Genomic DNA, 17,858 nt, shown 5'->3' with positions numbered 1-17,858 from the left:
CTGCTGGTGCCTTTCTGTATTACCATTTTGACAGCAAGAGTAATAAATATAATGCTACATATGTATCATGTGAAAATGCCTTCAAGCTTCATAATAATATATGCCTACCATACAGTCCAGGGCTACTTTATGTCCTTTCATTACATTATGTGGATCAATGATCAAAGCTGTTGACCTGAGAGGTCCTGGTAATTATGTGACAAGTTTTCTTTTTGATGTGCATGCAGGTGTATGGAGGTCCTGATCTGAGCTCCCCAAGACTGGCCCAGCTGTGCACCACACGGCCCCCCAGTAACCCCCTTCAGGTGTCAAGCACAGGCAATGCTGTCACTGTTCGTTTTAAGAGTGATGAATATGTTAGTGGCAGGGGCTTCAATGCTAGCTGGCAGGAGACTCCAGGAGGTGGGTGGGGCTGATCTTTACTGACACTCTTTCTCACAAAAGCACTCAAAACCATTATGCTTTTTTTTTTACAAGCTTTTTTCCCATAAACATCTTAATTGTTTTGTTAAATGTTAACCCTAATGTTTAAACATTTTGTTCACTCATATGCTTAGGTTGTGGAGGTCCCATCAAAGCACCAAGTGGAGAGATCCATTCCCCTGAATACCCCAACAAATATCCCAACAATGTAGACTGCTCTTGGGTCATCACTGTTGATGAGGGTCATCGTATTCTCTTCAACTTCACTGACTTGGACATAGAGAATCACTCCTCATGCATCTGGGATTATGTGGATGTGAGTCATTGGTGTGCTGCGGTATTTTTTTTTTTTTTAATTATTTTTTTTTTTTACTGTTTTGCTCATGACAGACTATAACCAGTTAACTTCTCACTCATTGTCACTCATCCGCACCACAAAGCTTCAGAACTGAATACAGTCTGCCTTTTATTTCACTTAGTGGTGATTCACTTCTAGTCATATTTCTAACATGGAAAGCTTTATCTGCCTCATATTCAGTGGTTCAGGAATCCTGTTGAAAGGCCTGGTCATTATGCTAATCCCATTACTTGGTTGGAAAAATAAAATAATCTTACTTCTTCACCTTTCCTTATGTATTTCAGATTCATGATGGACCTGGACAGTCCTCTCCCCTACTGGCCAAAGTTTGTGGCTCCTCTCTACCAGATCCTATTTTCTCCACAAAAAATGTCATTTTGGTTCGCTTCAGATCTGACATCAGTGGAAATCACAGGGGATTCAAATCCGAGTTCTCAGAAGGTCAGTGTCAGTCAACACAAATGTCCAAAAGTACTGTAATGTGTGTGTCACCATTTATCAAAGAGGGTCATTATTTCATTTCTTTACAGCATGTGGATCCACCATCATGACTGATGATGTGGGAGGTTCTATAGCCTCTCCAAACTACCCTTACCCATACCCCAACAACCAGAACTGTAGCTGGGTCATTATTGCAAAGGAGCCATGTGCGTGAACTAAATTCAATTATATTCTTTCATTTTCTTCATCATGTTTCAGTGTGATATTGTTGTATTGAGCATTTGAATATTTATTTTTTAACCTCCTTTATGAACAGTCAATCATGTGACTGTGTCCTTCACTGATTTTGAACTGGAGATGGTGAACAGCAACTGCTCTCATGATGCAGTAGAGATCTTAGATGGTGACAACTATGAGGCCCCTTCAGTCGGTAACTACAATAGTAATTCTGTATTATAAACTCAAGCAATATAGTACAGTAGAAATGACTAATTTATGCTTTATTTTTTATTGTTTGTTGGTATTCAGGTCGCTACTGTGGAAAGAACGTACCCCATCCAGTCACTTCATTCAGCAATGCACTAGTGGTGAACTTTGTGTCTGATTCTTCTGTAACCAGTAAAGGATTCAGAGCAACATATATGGCCTCAACATCAGGTACATTTTCAAGAAATCTTTCAAGGTTTGCATTCTATCATGATCAATCTGTGCCTGTATTAACTTTAAACACACCATTATTCTGGCTTCTTTCAGGCTGTGGTGGTAACCTGCACATGGAGTCTGGGGCCTTCAACAGCCCTAACTATCCTGATGCTTACCCACCCAACACTGAGTGTGTATGGACCATAATTAGTTCCCCAGGAAACCGCCTCCAGCTCTCCTTCATGTAAGCATCCTCTTAGTACAACTCGCATCTCATTTGTGATTAAAGAATCCCTGTTACGACAAAGTTGGTAAATTTTTATTAACTGTTCTTCTGCTCTCTCTTTACATTAAATACAGTCTGTTCGAGCTCCAGCAGAGTACCAACTGTAATAATGACTATCTGGAAATACGTGAGGGTAACTCCACAGGAGCTTTGGTTGGTCGTTTTTGTGGAAACAACCTTCCATCTAATTACACATCTCTCATCGGTCATGTGCTCTGGGTCAAGTTTGTTTCTGACTCCTCTGTCAGTGGAGCTGGGTTCAGGGCCACCTTCTCTCATTGTGAGTTTAACACTGTACATGTATGATGTTATATGCATAGGTAATTTTATTTTATTTATTTATTTATTTTTATTTTAAATATATAAATGTATATTTTTAACATAAGTAAAAAGCTACATTTTTAACATCTGGCATGTTCTCTGCTGTACTATGCAAAGCATTCACACAGTACTCTAAAATGATTTAACAATCATAGTGTTTCCTACTCTCTCTCTCCAGTGTATGGAAATGAAATCACAGGTACCTTTGGCCAAATTGCTTCGCCCCTGTATCCACGCACATATCCTGAAAATGCAGACTATCGCTGGACAATTACAGTCAATGCAGACTCCTACATTGAGATCCGTTTCCTGGACATTGATATAGAAGACTTGTATGACTGCTACTTTGACCAGCTCAAGGTCAGCCGCCTACACAGTTAATGAAACAGTGATGCTGAGATTTTTAAATTCTCTTTTCTCAAGCTGGAAAAAAAGGTTTTTCTTTTGTTTGCAGCTGGTTTACACTGAATAAAAAATATAAAATAATCATATTTACATTCTAATGATGTATCTTTTGCTGTATACAAATGGTTGGATAGTAATTCGTAAATTCCCTGAATTTTCTTGTTAGATATTTGATGGACCCAATGTTCATGCATACCCCCTGGGAGTTTTCTGTGGGCTGATCTTGCCTGGCTTAGTAAGAAGCTCTGGCAGCACCATGACTCTGGAGTTTACATCAGACTCTGTGATTGGAGGAAGAGGTTTCCTTGTTGCGTGGACAGCCATCCAGAGCACTGGGCCTTTGCCAACTATAGCACCAGGTTAGAATATACTCATAGGAAATAGTACCTAGCTATTGCCTTAACTTCTGGATGTGTTAAATGCAGTTGAGATGAGGATGAATGTTTTGTGTATATGTAAAGTGTGCTAATTGTTTATTAGGTGCTTGTGGAGGGGCACTCAGGCCTGATGAAACACCTAGATTCCTCTTCTCTCCTGGCTGGCCTAATGAATATGAGCCAAACCTGGAATGCACATGGGTCATCCGCTCACCTGACTCCACTGTGGAGCTCAATCTGCTCTATATGGACATTGAAGATGAAGCCACATGTTTATACGACAGTTTAGTGGTTCGGGATGGTAAGCTTCAGCTGTTGTTAAACCACATTAACTAATAAAATGCTAGTTTTATATATAAAAGTTTACTGTCTCTGTGAATTCAGGTTTTTGTGTTGTAACACCAGCTGCACTTTCTTTGTGGGAGCATTTCAAGACCAATGAACTATAGTCTATGGACTGATGTCTAGAAGAAAATGGGTCTACAAAATTTAATTACATTGACCTACTTGTAACATTTTTCCCTAAAGTAATTATAGTGATATTTTGATTTGACACAGACAATAAAAACAGCAAATTATCTGGATATTTTCTTTAGTAATGCTTTTTACCAAATGTTCTTCCCCCAGGTGAGACTAACTTGTCTCCAGAGCTTGGGAGGCTGTGTGGTCGTGAGTTGCCTGGCTCCCTCCATTCCACAGGTGACTCCATGTTCCTGCGTTTCCGCTCTGATTACAGCATCAGCGGTCGTGGCTTCAATGCAACCTACTCTAAAGGTGAACTCTCAGTATTACTCACTGATAATATTGTGATTCCTTTGAACTGTGATTATAAGCTGGTTAACTGTGTTTTACAGGTTGTGGTGGTCTGCTTCATGCAGACAGAGGAGTTCTCAGCACCCCTCACTACCCACAGAATTACAGGCCCAACCTTGACTGCAACTGGCACGTGATGGTCACGTCTGGCTTTAGAGTGTCTGTTTCTTTCCTAAGTCCATTCCAGGTACAAGGTTTTGGCACTGCCTGCAGTTCTGGAGACTATGTGGAGGTAAAGACTTGTTTGGAAGGAAGCACTTATTGTGTTCCAATGCCTAGTGAGAGATAAAGACACAGCATTTTTTTAATTTGAAAATGTTTCATTCTTACTGTAATGCTTTTTAAAACTTTTATTTCAGCTGAGGAATGGGCCTGACATTAATGCACCGTTACTGGGTGGTCGTCTGTGTGGAACCAGTATTCCAAGTGTTACACAAACTACTGATAATGATCTACATGTGCACTTTGTCTCAGATGGTTCAAATGAGGGCAGTGGTTTTAAACTATTATTTGAAGCGCACAGTACAGGTAAGTCATTTGTATACAGTCACTAATGCATGACAATAAAACAAAAAGAAAAAAAGATAATATGACAAAACATAAAATAGTTACAAACATGTAAATGAGATTAAGAATTAATAAATGGTTGTGGTTTTGTTCAGCTTGTGGAGGAACTCTTGAATTGAAAGATGGAGATCCACCAGGGTACATTACATCACCCAACTATCCATCAAATTATCCTCACAACATTGACTGTGTCTGGATAATTATGGTGCCCAATGGAGAGTCTGTGCAACTGGATATAGAGGATTTCTACATTGAGCCAAACACACAGTATGGGACATATTGGCTTGTTATTATTCTCTTAATTTTAATAAAGTTTGAGATGGTCTCTAGAGTTTCTTGTAATTTCATCTTCTAGATGTTACTATGACTATCTGGAAGTACGTGATGGTGTCAGTTCAAATGCTGACCTCCTTGCCAAGCTCTGTGGCAACACGCGCCCATCTACCCAACATTCTACAGGCTCTGCTATGTACCTACGCTTCCGCACGGATAACATTGTTGCACATAAGGGTTTTAATGCCAAGTACTCCATAGGTAAATCAATTCACATCATTGCCATACGGAGGCATTCAGAGATTTGTATATTTACATGTTCACTGTGTGGATGTTTCAATCTGTTGAATTTATTTCACACAAACAGCGACATGTGGTGGCACATACATTAGCCAAAGTGGTACCATTAGAAGCCCAGGATACCCTGATGCAAATTACCCAGACAACTCCAACTGTGAGTGGTACCTGGAGGGCCCTACTGGGCACTACTTGACCATCAGCTACACGTCCTTTAACCTGCAGAGCTCCACAGACTGCACCAGTGATTATGTAGAAATACGAGAGTACAATGCATCTGGTGAGTTATTAAGCACCTATAACTTCATGCATCAGAATCTTTACTGTTATTTTACAAGATATTAATCAGTGCATTACTGTTTACTGCAGGTCGAATTTTAGGAAAGCACTGTGGAAGCAGCTTGCCTGCACCTATGGACACAGGAGACAGTTTTGCATATGTGAAGTTTGTCAGTGATAGCAGTGGAAATGCAGCAGGATTCAGCCTGTCATTTGAAGCTAGTGTAGAGGGTAAGACAATGATTCCTGAAATATGGACAAATATGGACTGGACAATGATTCCTGAAATATATACTGAACAATGATGCATCTTCATAATCCTTTATAAAATCCTACTGCTTTTTTTATGTCTTTTAGAATGTGGAGGGGAACTGAATGCCCCCACGGGGACAATATCATCACCAAACTACCCTAACTTGTACCCTCACAGCCGAGTTTGTCACTGGAAAATCACTGTTCCTTCAGGCCGTAGGGTCACTCTTACCTTTAATGATCTTCGGCTGGAGGACCATGGCAGCTGTGTTTTTGACTATGTGGAGGTGAGGGTATCCCTCATCAAGTTGTATATATGAATGTGAAAAAATGCATGGGTATGGTAATGTATATGAATCACTCATAATCTACATTGTTTTTTGTAGGTCTTCAATGGGCTGGTGTCCAATGCCCCTCGTTTACAGCGCTTCTGTGGCACTGTACCTGCAGGCACGCAGGTGAAATCCTCAGGAAACACTATGACTGTAGTTTTCTCCACAGATTCTTCTGTGTCCAATGGCGGATTTACAGCAGACTATTCATCTGATGAGGCAGCAGGTGGGAGAACTTCATAAGCCACTGGAAAATTCAGAATTGATGAGATTATATAAATTAACATAAATACAGTCTATTTATGTAGACAAGGGGCTTGACTTGACTTGCTAGAAATCTCACTTAATAATAGAACAAACATATATTTACAAAAAAACATTCAAAATAATTTTGAAATCTGCCCACCCTTCATAAATATATTGTTTGTATATTGTATTGGGTTTCATGTAGCCCATCATAAACATTGCATTTTAGCTTTACAAAACATTTGGTCACAACTGATGTAGACCATATTGTTGTTCCCTGTTTTTCACAGTATGTGGAGGAATCTTGGATACACCAGGAAACTTCACCTCCCCTGACTATGGTGTTGGTAACTACAGCAACAGTTTGAACTGCGAGTGGCAGATCCTGAATCCTCAGCATGTCAACTCCTCCATTGTGGTGCTCATAAATGATTTGCATCTGGAGCACCATCAGACCTGTGAATGGGATTACCTTGAGTTCAGACTTGGTGTGTGATGCAGCAATGCAGTATTGAAATAAATGCATTTAATATATAGCATGACATTAGTCACCAGGTCTTGAATCCTCATGTAAAATTAGATGGAAATAAGCTACTTCAAAAAGGCTAATTATTTTTCTTACCTTTCCAGATGATGAAAATGGTGAACTGCTTACACGTTTTTGTGGTCAGACCACTCCGGCGGTTCCAATTGTGGTTGCAACTCCTCAACTTTGGGTTCATTTCGTATCCGATGAAGCTGTTGTTGACTTGGGATTCAAAGCTACATATTATTTTTCAGGCAATGTCATTTTCTAATACAGAAAAAAAGAAATAAATTCATCTTTGAAATATGAATGAATTATTTGTAAACATAGGTATGTTGCATTGAATTATCATTCCATTTAGACTGTGGAGGTTTCCAGACTGGAGAGGGAGGAGTCATTTCTAGCCCTGGTTTTCCAGATAACTACCCATCCCCAAGTCGTTGTGCCTGGTATTTGGAAGCTCCAGAAGGCCATACAGTCACTGTGAGTTTACGCTGACATAAAGAACTTACTTCATACACTGCATATTGATCAGTTTGGACAGAATAATTTCAATGTTTGTGTATTGTAGTGTATTGATAGTATATTCTCTTTGACCAGCTTACATTCACATACTTTGAGGTGGAAGAACACGTTCAGTGTTCTTGGGACTCTGTGACAATTCTCAATGGAGGCTCTCCGGGTTCTCCCATGATTGGACAATACTGTGGTCATAATTCTCCTGGTCGAATACAGTCAGGCACCAACAAGCTAGTTGTTGTATTCCTGGCTGATCACTCTGTGTCCAAGGGAGGATTTACTGCTACCTGGTCAACAGACTCCTCAGGTATGAAAGTAGTATTCACAGGATTGCTTTAACTGTTGTTAAATCCTTCATGGTTTTCTTATAGAAGATCTGTTTTCTCTTTTTCAGGGTGTGGTGGGACCATACATGCTGATTCTGGCATGTTGAAGTCCCCTAATTACCCTCAGAACTTCCCACCTAATGTTGAATGTTCTTGGACCATCATTGCTCATGAGGGCAATCACTTGGAGATGGGTTTTGCTAGTGACTTCCAGATACCTGACTCCAGTGGACAGTGCCAGAACAGTTACATAAAGGTAAATGGTTTGTTTAATTTGAATTTTAGAACATTTTATACCTAGTGTTGTTTTTTTGGTGTGACTTTGCTTTGCACTTACTCTTCTTAAACCCATTTCTCAGGTATGGTCTGGTGACAAAGAACAGAATGATGCACTCTTGTCTACTGGCTGTGGTTCTACAGCTCCTTCTTCAATCATTGCCCCCTTCAATGTCATAACTGCACGCTTCCAGTCCACTGAGACGGTTGGCAAAGGCTTCTCAGCCTCTTTCTATACAAGTGTGTAACATAGAACTTTATTTTAGGGATTAATGGGCTTACTGTGCCATTTCCTCTTTGCTACTCTTTTATTTGGGCCATATGCATATTCATCACCTTTTCTTTTACAGGCTGTGGAGCAAATTTCTCTGCTCCTTCCGGTCGTGTGGTATCACCTAACTACCCAGATCATTACCCCCCTAATTCTAACTGTGACTATCTCATTGATGCTGGAGACCAGACTGTAATCCTCATAAGGTTTAGAACTTTCCAGTTAGAGGGTAAGTTTTTTTTTTATCTGATTTAGGATCAGCCCACAGAAATACAAAATGATATGCAAGATGTTTTACATTGGTATAATTAACAGCTTGTAAACTAAAAATGAATGTTGTTGAATAAACCCTTGAAATGTAATTGTTCTTACTATTTCAGCGGACTCAACGTGTTATTTTGATGGATTAAAGATCTACAAGAACTCTGCTGCAAATGGAAATCTTATAGCCACTCTTTGTGGCAACACCATCCCTGGCCCCTTCACCACTTTTGGCCCCATGCTCCTCAACTTCTACTCTGACAGCATTATCCATGACAATGGCTTCCTAGCAGAATATACAGCCATTCGTGAGTATTCTGTAGCGAACATATGAATAAAGATGATCAGGAGAAGACCAGTATATTTAGCATTGTTAGCTCTTTTAATAAGTTGATCTAGCCTACATTTCAGTGGGTTAGGTGGGCTCAGCCAGCAGTGGGTACTCATGTTGGTGTTTCTGTAGTTTTGGCTGTGCCCTGGGTGTGAGTCTGGACTGTTTACAAATGGGAGGATTGTCAGAGCCATTCATTGAGCCCAAAAATGTGGAATGAATGGAATGAAGGGACGCTGCGCTTTTCAAACAATTAGAAGGGATTTGAGACAGGGCTACAAATGCCAGGAATATGCATATATTCAGGAGGATTTCACAACAGATTCCTTTGTGCACAGACAAACTCACACACAAACACACACACACACACACACACACACAAACAAACACACTCTGAATGGTAGAGCAATGCATGCTGAACAACAAGTCCAGCAAATTGAAATGTTTGTCAGACATTTTGACTGATATAATTTAACAAATGTACAAACATCAAATAGAACCAAATAAAGCCGTGACACTATATAAACATAGCACAAAAAGTAAGGAAATTGTTGTTTGGTATATCATTTCTTTGTTGTAACAATGCTTCTAAATAAATCTTATACCATTGGTTAAATGTGGTGCCATATTTGTAAGGAACATGCATTTGTGGGATGAGCAGTAGAGCTGAGTATGTGGGTTGCGCCCATGAAAAATTTACCAAATTCTCTCTGCCAATTCCAAACAGCTTATTTTGTGTGATGGTGTGGGGCGGCATCTCCCTCACTGTAAAAACGAGGCTTGTTATCATTGAAGGCAATCTCAATGCAGAGAGACAGCGAGATTAAATTCTTCAACCAGTGGCAGTCCCATATCTCCACAGTCTGGGACCGAACTCTATCCTCCAGGATGACAACACTCGCCCCCACAGAGTGGGGATTATCAGAGACTACCTCCAGAATGTAGGAGTGGAGAGGATGAAATGGCCAGGCTGTTGTGGCTGTGTATGGTTCTTCCACACACTACTAAGGTTCCTGTTTGTTAAATAAATAAATTGTTAAATTGCCAATATGTCTTGTTTCTTCAAACTTCAATCATCCAGTCCACCAAACACCAAACGAGTCATTGGCTGAATAAGCTGTTTGGCATAGGCAGAGAGGATTCTGCAAATTTTTCATGGGTGAAACCCACATACTCAGCTCATCCCATAAATGCATGTTCCTTACAAATGTGGCATCATTTAAAAGGGAAATTAACAGGCTTTCCAAAGGTATAATATTTAGCATTTAGCAGAAGCATTGTTTGAACAAAGAAATAATCTACCAAACACAAATTTCTCTACTTTTTGTCCCAAGTTTATTATATAGAGATGCATGGGGTATTATATGAATAGACCGCTATGAAAAAGTTACCAACCCAATTTATACTGGACCATTATAAATATATAGTACAATAACTACTAAGCAAATCAGAGAGAAGGCTATGTCAGATATACTATATAAAGGTGTTGCTCCTAAATCTATGCCGTACAAGTACATATGTAGCTATAGTGTAGTTTTAAATGTGTAATGATTTATCTGTTTGGTTTCAGCATGTGGAGGTGTATTCAATGGCACTTCAGGGTCAGTTAGCAGTCCTGCTCATTCCATTGTCAGCTACCTGCACAACATAAACTGCACTTATCACATCGTTGTGCAAGACAATCGTATCATCGAACTGAAGTGAGTGTTTTAACCTTTCTCTAATAAAATCGAAATTATGTATTTTTTTGATATAATACACAGAATGTCAAAACTCAAGCAGATGCTCTCTCTCTCTCTCTCTCTCTCTATATATATATATATATATATATATATATATATATATATATATATGCTGTATGCGTTTTTCTTAGTGTTATATACTTAAAATATTGGGTCATTTGTGCTCGTATCTTACGTGGCTATTGGGAGAGGATCTAAACAGGAATTGTGATTGTAATGTTTCATGTCAACAGATTGCTTACTGATTGCTGAATGAATGAATGAATGATTGAATATATGAATGAACAAACAAAATCTGAATGCAATCATTTTCTAATTTAGCAGAGCAAATCATTCTGTGTATTTAACAATTCAGTTTTTTTTTTCCATTTTTGTGCACTAACAGCTAGAAAGGTAACTAAACCTTAATAGCAGGCTTGTTTTTTAGTATTTACTATCTAGGAACAAATACAACCATGTAAATTGTAAATTACTGTTATTTATGTGGAAATTAATTGTCAGATATATTTCAGAATCAGCTTTTTACAGTCACAGCTTTTACTGTCCCTAAACTGTCAAGGCTTTTTATAGCACTGGTGCAGTAAATCATCATAGTATCATGTTAGTTACAACATTCAAAATATCTTAAGCTGACTTCCATCCTCTACTTTCCTCTGTTCCTCCATCCTCCATTCTTGCAGAGAGACATCCTGCTGTGCAGAAAAAAAAGACATGCCGGGATTCTCCATGTTTCCCTTGCAGGTGTTGGACCTTTTGGAAACAGCTCCACGGAGACATTATGCATTGTGTCTATGTCTTAAAGGAAGCATTTCCTTTCAGTTTTAAATCTATTCTGTAATTTAGGGAACCACTATAGAGGACATGGGGTACATCTGAAGTGGTTTTGTAGATGATTGTTTTAATTCATTATTAGAAAAAATAATAATAATACTCTTTGCTCTCCCAGATTCAATAGTTTCCATCTGGAAGCCTCTTCGACCTGTACTTTCGATTATGTGGCTGTATATGATGGACCAAACACGCTGGCTCCACTGCTAGGACGGTTCTGTGGCAGCGAGCTGCCTCCCACCCTCAGGTCTACAACCAGTCAGATGTTTATCGTGTTCAAAACTGATTCTTCTGTCGCTGCTGATGGGTGGAAGGCATCTTACAGAGAAACTTTAGGTATATATATATATTTATATTCTTTTACAACAGCTTACTGTGCACCAAGTCATACTGAATAAACCTGAGATCTCTGATTCAATTAACACTATTTAATGCCATACCAATGTTGCATAGAGAACACAGAGAAATCTAGGTCTTTTGGGGCCCTATTCCCAATCCCTTATTAGCAGTTGGACAGTAGAAGTGCATAGACATATTTGGTGAATGAGTCATCTCGAGGCATTACAAAGGGGCTTGAGGGTGGAAGGGCAGAATAGAGGTCTTCAGAGGGCACTAGTCCACTGCTTCAAAATAACTTTTGTTCCCCAAACTGCTTTGTGTGCCAGACTTTTTAGAAGAATCAGAACACAATGGAAATAAGTAGACTTTAAGGACTGGCCTGGATGGCTCTCGTTTAGTTTGTCATTGTGAGTGAAAGAAAACAAAGCAGACCATGCCCTCCCTCTCTCTGTTCTCGGTGGCCAGGCACGTCCAGCGTAGCCCTTTCAGTACAATTGGGCACATTCATACCAGTCTGTCTGGACACTGCAAAACATGGAAAATAAGGCCCAAGTATCATCAGGCCTCTGTTGTCAAAGGGCCGACATCAAAGGGCAGAATTGTTTCTGAATGTATTTCTGAATATACATAAAATTAAGAAAATAGAATCACTAACTCACTATCTTCATAAGAAGATCTGTGTCTTTTTTTCCTGCTCACATATTACATTTTAGCTGAGGTTTCTTTGCCAACTCAGATTCCTTCATGTTTTCCATGGTTCAGGAATCCTGTACTCTTAGGAATAGCTGATTTTAGCACTGAGTGGAATGGATAATATTAAGAATAGAACAGATAAACTTTGACACGAGTGGCTCTGGGAAACTGTACATTCATACAGAATAATGTTGTTTATTACCAAACAACATATTTAGTTTTAGAATTTTACTGTGACTTTAAGTGTTTTACTTGTTCCTGATTTGGGATACTGGAAAGTAGTAATGTTGACAGGTGATTTTTTTTAGAGAGTTACTGCCATCTGCTGTTTATTTCTACTGTTCAGTATGCTGGGGAAGCCTGAATAACTAATTTCCCTTTTCTCCACTTTGTTCACCCAGGACCTCAGCAGGGTTGTGGAGGTTACCTTGACTCCTCCACAGGGATGCTTGGATCTCCTGACATGAATTTTGATGGAAAGTATGAGCATTACCTGAATTGTTTGTGGACTCTAGCTGTTTCTACCAATAAAGCCGTCAATCTCACATTCACGACTTTTGAACTAGAAGGTCCCATTGGCACGGAGTGTCGTTATGATTATGTCCAGGTAAGATTATATCAAAAGATTCTCATTAATACATCATATACAGTGTCTGCATTTTAAGGAAATACTAAAATATATGCAGAGAATCCATTAGTTTATATAATGTCATCAGCCTGGTTTTCATCTCTCTAATTTTATTAGGTCTTTGATGGCAACAGTGTGAATTACCCATTGGTTGGAAAATACTGTGGAAATGTAATTCCTGCCTCCTTCGTATCAGCCAGTAACTTCCTGACAGTCCTCTTTGTTACTGATGGCTCAGTGTCTTTCAGAGGCTTTAACGCCACCTACAGTGCAGTGGACAGTAAGGCAGCCTGCTTTTCCGATTTTTTTTTCTTGATTTACAGCAAATTCTCAACATATCTTAAAGCTACTTTGAACAGTTTGTCAACTAGTACACACTTCATAAAGTTATAGAACAACATAATAAATGAATGTGATTATCTTGAATGTAAATGTAAATTTCATCATTGATTGGATAAATTTGTTCCTATCAGGCAGTTACAGTAGTAACCTCATAGTGACAATATCTCTCTGCATTTGCACAGGATTGTGTGGAGGAATATATAATGCCACATCCACCCCACAGACCATCACTTCTCCATTTTACCCCAATGCTTACCCTGCCTTCACCTCCTGTCGCTGGGTCCTGGACGCTCCTGCACAGGAGGCGGTGAAGATAGTGGTCCAACAATTCCGTCTGCAGCCCAGCCAGAGTTGCTCAAGTAACTACTTGGAGATGAAAGACTGGCCTGTGGTAAGACAGTTCTGTATGCTGTACAACCCCTCAGAACTTGTTAACTGATTTTACTTGTACTACGTAAAGCAGTTTAACTATTGTGCTGTGAACATCCAGACCAAACCCAGATGTTTATGTGGACTAGGAAAAAAATCAAGGCTTTTATGCAATCCAACAAAAATCAGTGATCAAAATTACAGCAAATGGATCCTCACAGCAAACCTGTTACAATGAATGTTTTTTTTTTTGTTTTTTTTTTCAGCTATACGCTAACATACAAACCCCATTACACAAATTATGCAGATTTTTTTCTTGCCCCAGCTCAACATTTTGCAGTTGTGTTGCATGCATCAGTATACATATATTTTTCAAAACAATCTTTCTCATTTTCAAGATTTAAAATGTTGTCTTTGTACTTTTTTCAGTTTAATATATGGGGTTTAAATTATTTGCACATCAGCACATTGTGTTTTTATTTAGAATTTGCAGTGTCCCAACCTTTCTGAAAATGGGATTTGTACATATGTTGTGTAGATAACGTTCAGATAGATAAGTTCATGATGTTTGGTTGACTTTGTCATTTGGTGTTCTGTAGGGTGACTATGGACAGGCACATAAGTTCTGTGGCTCAGACTCTCAAATCCCTGACTTCTACAGCTATGATCGTACTATGCACCTCAACTTTCAGTCTGACACTTTCATGACTGGCAATGGCTTCAGTCTGACCTATCAGATCGCTGGTATGTGATGAGAGTTGGTTCTTCCAGAGTGATTGATTTGTGCTTGCTTATTTTGTTTGAAAAATGATATGTATATTTGGGTGTGTGATCTACAGGATGTAGCAGGACATATGAGCAGTCTTATGGTTACCTGAAGAGCCCAGGATGGCCTACAATATATCCCCATAACCTAGATTGCACCATTGTCCTCCGTGCACCTCAGAACAGCTCTATCTCTTTGTTCTTTGACAGCTTTGAGATGGAGACTCATCCTTCCTGCAGTTTTGATTATCTGGAGGTAAGACTAAAAAAGCCAGGGCTTGGATGCATCAACTCAAATGCTGACAACAATAGTGTTCCCTGTTACTGTAATGTGGTGCTATTACATAGAATATAATCAGAAGAAATGGACACTATCAGAAGAAATAGAATCCCAGACAAATTAATGTACTGCACGTTTTGGTGGCCATAATGCATTTTTCTCTGTTTATCAGATAAGGAACGGTAGCACTGCATCAGCTCCTCTGCTAGGGAAATACTGTGGGAACACACTGCCCAGCCCTATATTTCCCAGATCCAATGAACTCTTCCTGAACTTCCATAGTGATTTCTCTGGTGCTTTCAATGGTTTTGAGATCACCTGGACCTCCTCCCCACAGGGTGAGCGCATACTGAAACAGTGATATCCAGGTTTCATAATGAGGTAACCCTGTAAAATGGATGGTTTGTCAAAAAAATACACATGACATTGTTTCTCTGCATCTAAATATTTAGATCAGCCCAGACATACTTACTGTTACAAAGGTGGCTTCTTAGATTTGTGCTGAAGCTATCAGAAACTGTCTTAAACTACACTGAGTTTGCGGCTGGTCCAGAGCATACCCAGAATCACAGGGCGCAAGGCCTGAAGGAAACCCACACAGACACGGGGAGAACACACCAAACTCCTCACAGACCCAGAGTGGGTCTCAATCTCACAACTCTAGACAGATTAGTTCATAGCTTATTGCATAATGTTGTCTATATGTGAATGGACAAAATTACAATATAAAAAAATTCAGGTTTCGGTATGACTTCTTCTACTTAATCTATGAAGGGAAACTGTAGAAATTTTATGTAAATAAAACAAACATTTTTATAGAACCTTTACTTTAAAGAAGCAATCATTAATTAATTCATTCATTCAGTATCTGTAACCACTTATCCAGTTCAGGGTTGCGGTGGGTCCAGAGCCTACCTGGAATCATTGGGCGCTAGGCGGGAATGCACCCTAAGGGGGCATGAAATAAACAGGCTGCTATATAGAACCTGAATGAAATGTAGGCAGCCATTTTTAATGCTGCCATTGGTCCTTTAATGTGAAGACAAATCATTGGAATTCTTACTGTGTCTTCACCTTCAGGTTGTGGTGGTACGTTGTATGGAGATCATGGCACATTTACCAGTCCTAATTTCCCTGGGACCTATGCGAATGGCACTCACTGTGAGTGGGGTATCAGGGCTCCCAGTGGAAGAGTGGTGACAGTCATGTTCAATCAAATCAGCATAGATGACCCTGGAGACTGCCAGAACAACTATCTGAAACTTTATGATGGAGCAGATGCCAGCTCACCCCCAGTTGGGCCGTACTGTGGAGCGGTAAGTAACAGTTGATTAAAGAATGAGTGATATTCTTTCACCATTACATGCAGCAGTTTATTGCAACAGTACACTAAAGTTATAGTGGTTGTCTATATTTTCCTACCCTATAGGAGACAAATATAGCTCCATTCAGAGCCTCGTCACATCAGGTCTTCATCGTATTTCACGCACAATCTGTTGTGTTGCCTTCAGGATTCAGGCTCACATGGAGCAGTTGAAGGAAAGCTGGAAAGCCTGCACATCCATCCACTTATATCCCAGTTTACAAACATTAGAATTCAATCATGCAAGCAATATCGTTTGAGTGCAATATTCAGTAATTATATTAAATATATATGGTTTAATTTCTTCCTTTGATCAACTTATACATTTGTAGATGTTTAAATAATTATGATTAAATATATATATATATATTTTCTGAAAATAAAGACATTGTTTACTGTACTGTTACAGTGACTGTGTTTGTACATTTAAAAATAGCACTATGTGTTTCAGTTAAGTGGCTTACATTTTTTTCTGTAGGTGCAATATCTATTTGTTAAAGTGCATGCTCAATTTGCTGCAAGTGAAGTGTGAGTAAATACAAATAAGCCAATAGTTTACACACAGGCAATTCTCATCTGGCATAAAATGGAGAAGAATCAATGCATAAATATAATTTTGAATATTATTTGCATTTCAATCCCAAAACTGGGCTGAGCACATGGTGCATGCCAAAGCTCTTGTTAGAATGGTTAATTTTCAGAATTACTGAACTGTTTAATTTGGACCTCACTGACTGAAATCTTGTATGTGGTCGACTCTTCTCCTTGGACACATGTCAGCATAGTCGACACCCCTGACAACTCGTCCATCCAGCCATCACACTACCCATCACTGAACAAGAGAGCTAAAGAGGGAAGGAAAGGGGTTGAAAAAAAGAGAGAGAGAAATGCTGTCAGAGTCAGATGGATACTGACAGCACTGCAATACATGAAACAGCTACATACGCAGATTGCAGTCATGCTGGTATAAAGTCAATAACATTCAAATTGTCAGTAACTTGTGACACAATCAGTTCTGGTCCATATTTCATTTTTTATATAAAATATTATGAGGTATACAGCCTACGTTTGGATCTCGGGTCTATGGCAATGTCTAGAAACTAAGACCATACCAGTTAAATATGGTGAGAGCTTTCACAAGCAGCTTAAGAAAAGGCCACTGTTTATCAACTCAGTGAGGTCAATGTTCCTGAGAACTTCTCAGCTGTAACAGAGTGTTTGAAATTCAAGTTAATGACCTTGGGAACAGAAAAAATCTAGACTTAGCATTCTAAATGTGATTTGTTGCATTTAAAATACACACTGCTATCCAAAAGTCTCATATTAATACAATCTTTACAATAATATTTTATACTGCATGAAATAAAATGCCTTAAATTAGACACCAAATCCTACACTCATAATACTAATAATAATTTATGTGAAATGTTTTTCTGCATTTGACCATTCTGCTGTGCTGTTTAGAGAGTACATCACCTGAATGCCGTCTTCTCATAAACCCGTGGTAAAGAACAGTACGCCAGGCATGAGGCATGTGTGACCCGCATTTATTCCATCTATGTGCTGAAAGTAACTACAAACAGACCAAGGATAATGTTCACCGACACCATGTTATGCCTTTTTTTTAAATAGGCACTACTGCTTTTCTTTTAAGTGACTGATAGTCTGGTTAAAGATTTTACATTGT

The 17,858-nt window shown here is 39.1% G+C and overlaps 1 protein-coding gene across 1 annotated transcript in view; it reads left to right on the top strand.

The window, feature by feature from the left end:
- cubn (cubilin (intrinsic factor-cobalamin receptor)) overlaps window positions 1-16,401 on the top strand; it is a 34,367-nt gene extending 17,966 nt beyond the window's left edge. The window contains exons 29-66 of the mRNA XM_066683017.1: window positions 228-402; window positions 558-739; window positions 1,066-1,222; window positions 1,312-1,428; window positions 1,539-1,652; window positions 1,751-1,879; window positions 1,976-2,108; window positions 2,225-2,430; window positions 2,650-2,831; window positions 3,043-3,235; window positions 3,357-3,554; window positions 3,881-4,027; window positions 4,108-4,298; window positions 4,426-4,594; window positions 4,729-4,900; window positions 4,989-5,167; window positions 5,274-5,483; window positions 5,573-5,713; window positions 5,840-6,021; window positions 6,121-6,292; window positions 6,603-6,800; window positions 6,943-7,092; window positions 7,200-7,321; window positions 7,439-7,664; window positions 7,752-7,939; window positions 8,043-8,199; window positions 8,310-8,459; window positions 8,611-8,799; window positions 10,393-10,522; window positions 11,511-11,728; window positions 12,826-13,031; window positions 13,170-13,332; window positions 13,577-13,785; window positions 14,363-14,507; window positions 14,603-14,784; window positions 14,981-15,146; window positions 15,889-16,124; window positions 16,238-16,401. Of these exons, the coding sequence (XP_066539114.1) occupies window positions 228-402; window positions 558-739; window positions 1,066-1,222; window positions 1,312-1,428; window positions 1,539-1,652; window positions 1,751-1,879; window positions 1,976-2,108; window positions 2,225-2,430; window positions 2,650-2,831; window positions 3,043-3,235; window positions 3,357-3,554; window positions 3,881-4,027; window positions 4,108-4,298; window positions 4,426-4,594; window positions 4,729-4,900; window positions 4,989-5,167; window positions 5,274-5,483; window positions 5,573-5,713; window positions 5,840-6,021; window positions 6,121-6,292; window positions 6,603-6,800; window positions 6,943-7,092; window positions 7,200-7,321; window positions 7,439-7,664; window positions 7,752-7,939; window positions 8,043-8,199; window positions 8,310-8,459; window positions 8,611-8,799; window positions 10,393-10,522; window positions 11,511-11,728; window positions 12,826-13,031; window positions 13,170-13,332; window positions 13,577-13,785; window positions 14,363-14,507; window positions 14,603-14,784; window positions 14,981-15,146; window positions 15,889-16,124; window positions 16,238-16,345 (6,492 nt within the window). The 3' untranslated portion in view covers window positions 16,346-16,401. The remainder of the gene's footprint in view (window positions 1-227; window positions 403-557; window positions 740-1,065; window positions 1,223-1,311; window positions 1,429-1,538; window positions 1,653-1,750; window positions 1,880-1,975; window positions 2,109-2,224; window positions 2,431-2,649; window positions 2,832-3,042; window positions 3,236-3,356; window positions 3,555-3,880; window positions 4,028-4,107; window positions 4,299-4,425; window positions 4,595-4,728; window positions 4,901-4,988; window positions 5,168-5,273; window positions 5,484-5,572; window positions 5,714-5,839; window positions 6,022-6,120; window positions 6,293-6,602; window positions 6,801-6,942; window positions 7,093-7,199; window positions 7,322-7,438; window positions 7,665-7,751; window positions 7,940-8,042; window positions 8,200-8,309; window positions 8,460-8,610; window positions 8,800-10,392; window positions 10,523-11,510; window positions 11,729-12,825; window positions 13,032-13,169; window positions 13,333-13,576; window positions 13,786-14,362; window positions 14,508-14,602; window positions 14,785-14,980; window positions 15,147-15,888; window positions 16,125-16,237) is intronic.
- The last annotated feature ends 1,457 nt before the right edge of the window (window positions 16,402-17,858 follow it).

The sequence above is a fragment of the Hoplias malabaricus genome, chromosome 10 (genome assembly GCF_029633855.1).
Source record: "Hoplias malabaricus isolate fHopMal1 chromosome 10, fHopMal1.hap1, whole genome shotgun sequence".
Lineage (NCBI taxonomy): Eukaryota > Metazoa > Chordata > Actinopteri > Characiformes > Erythrinidae > Hoplias > Hoplias malabaricus.
Note: the sequence above shows the minus strand (reverse complement) of the source record. Positions and strands in the feature narration are given on the sequence as shown.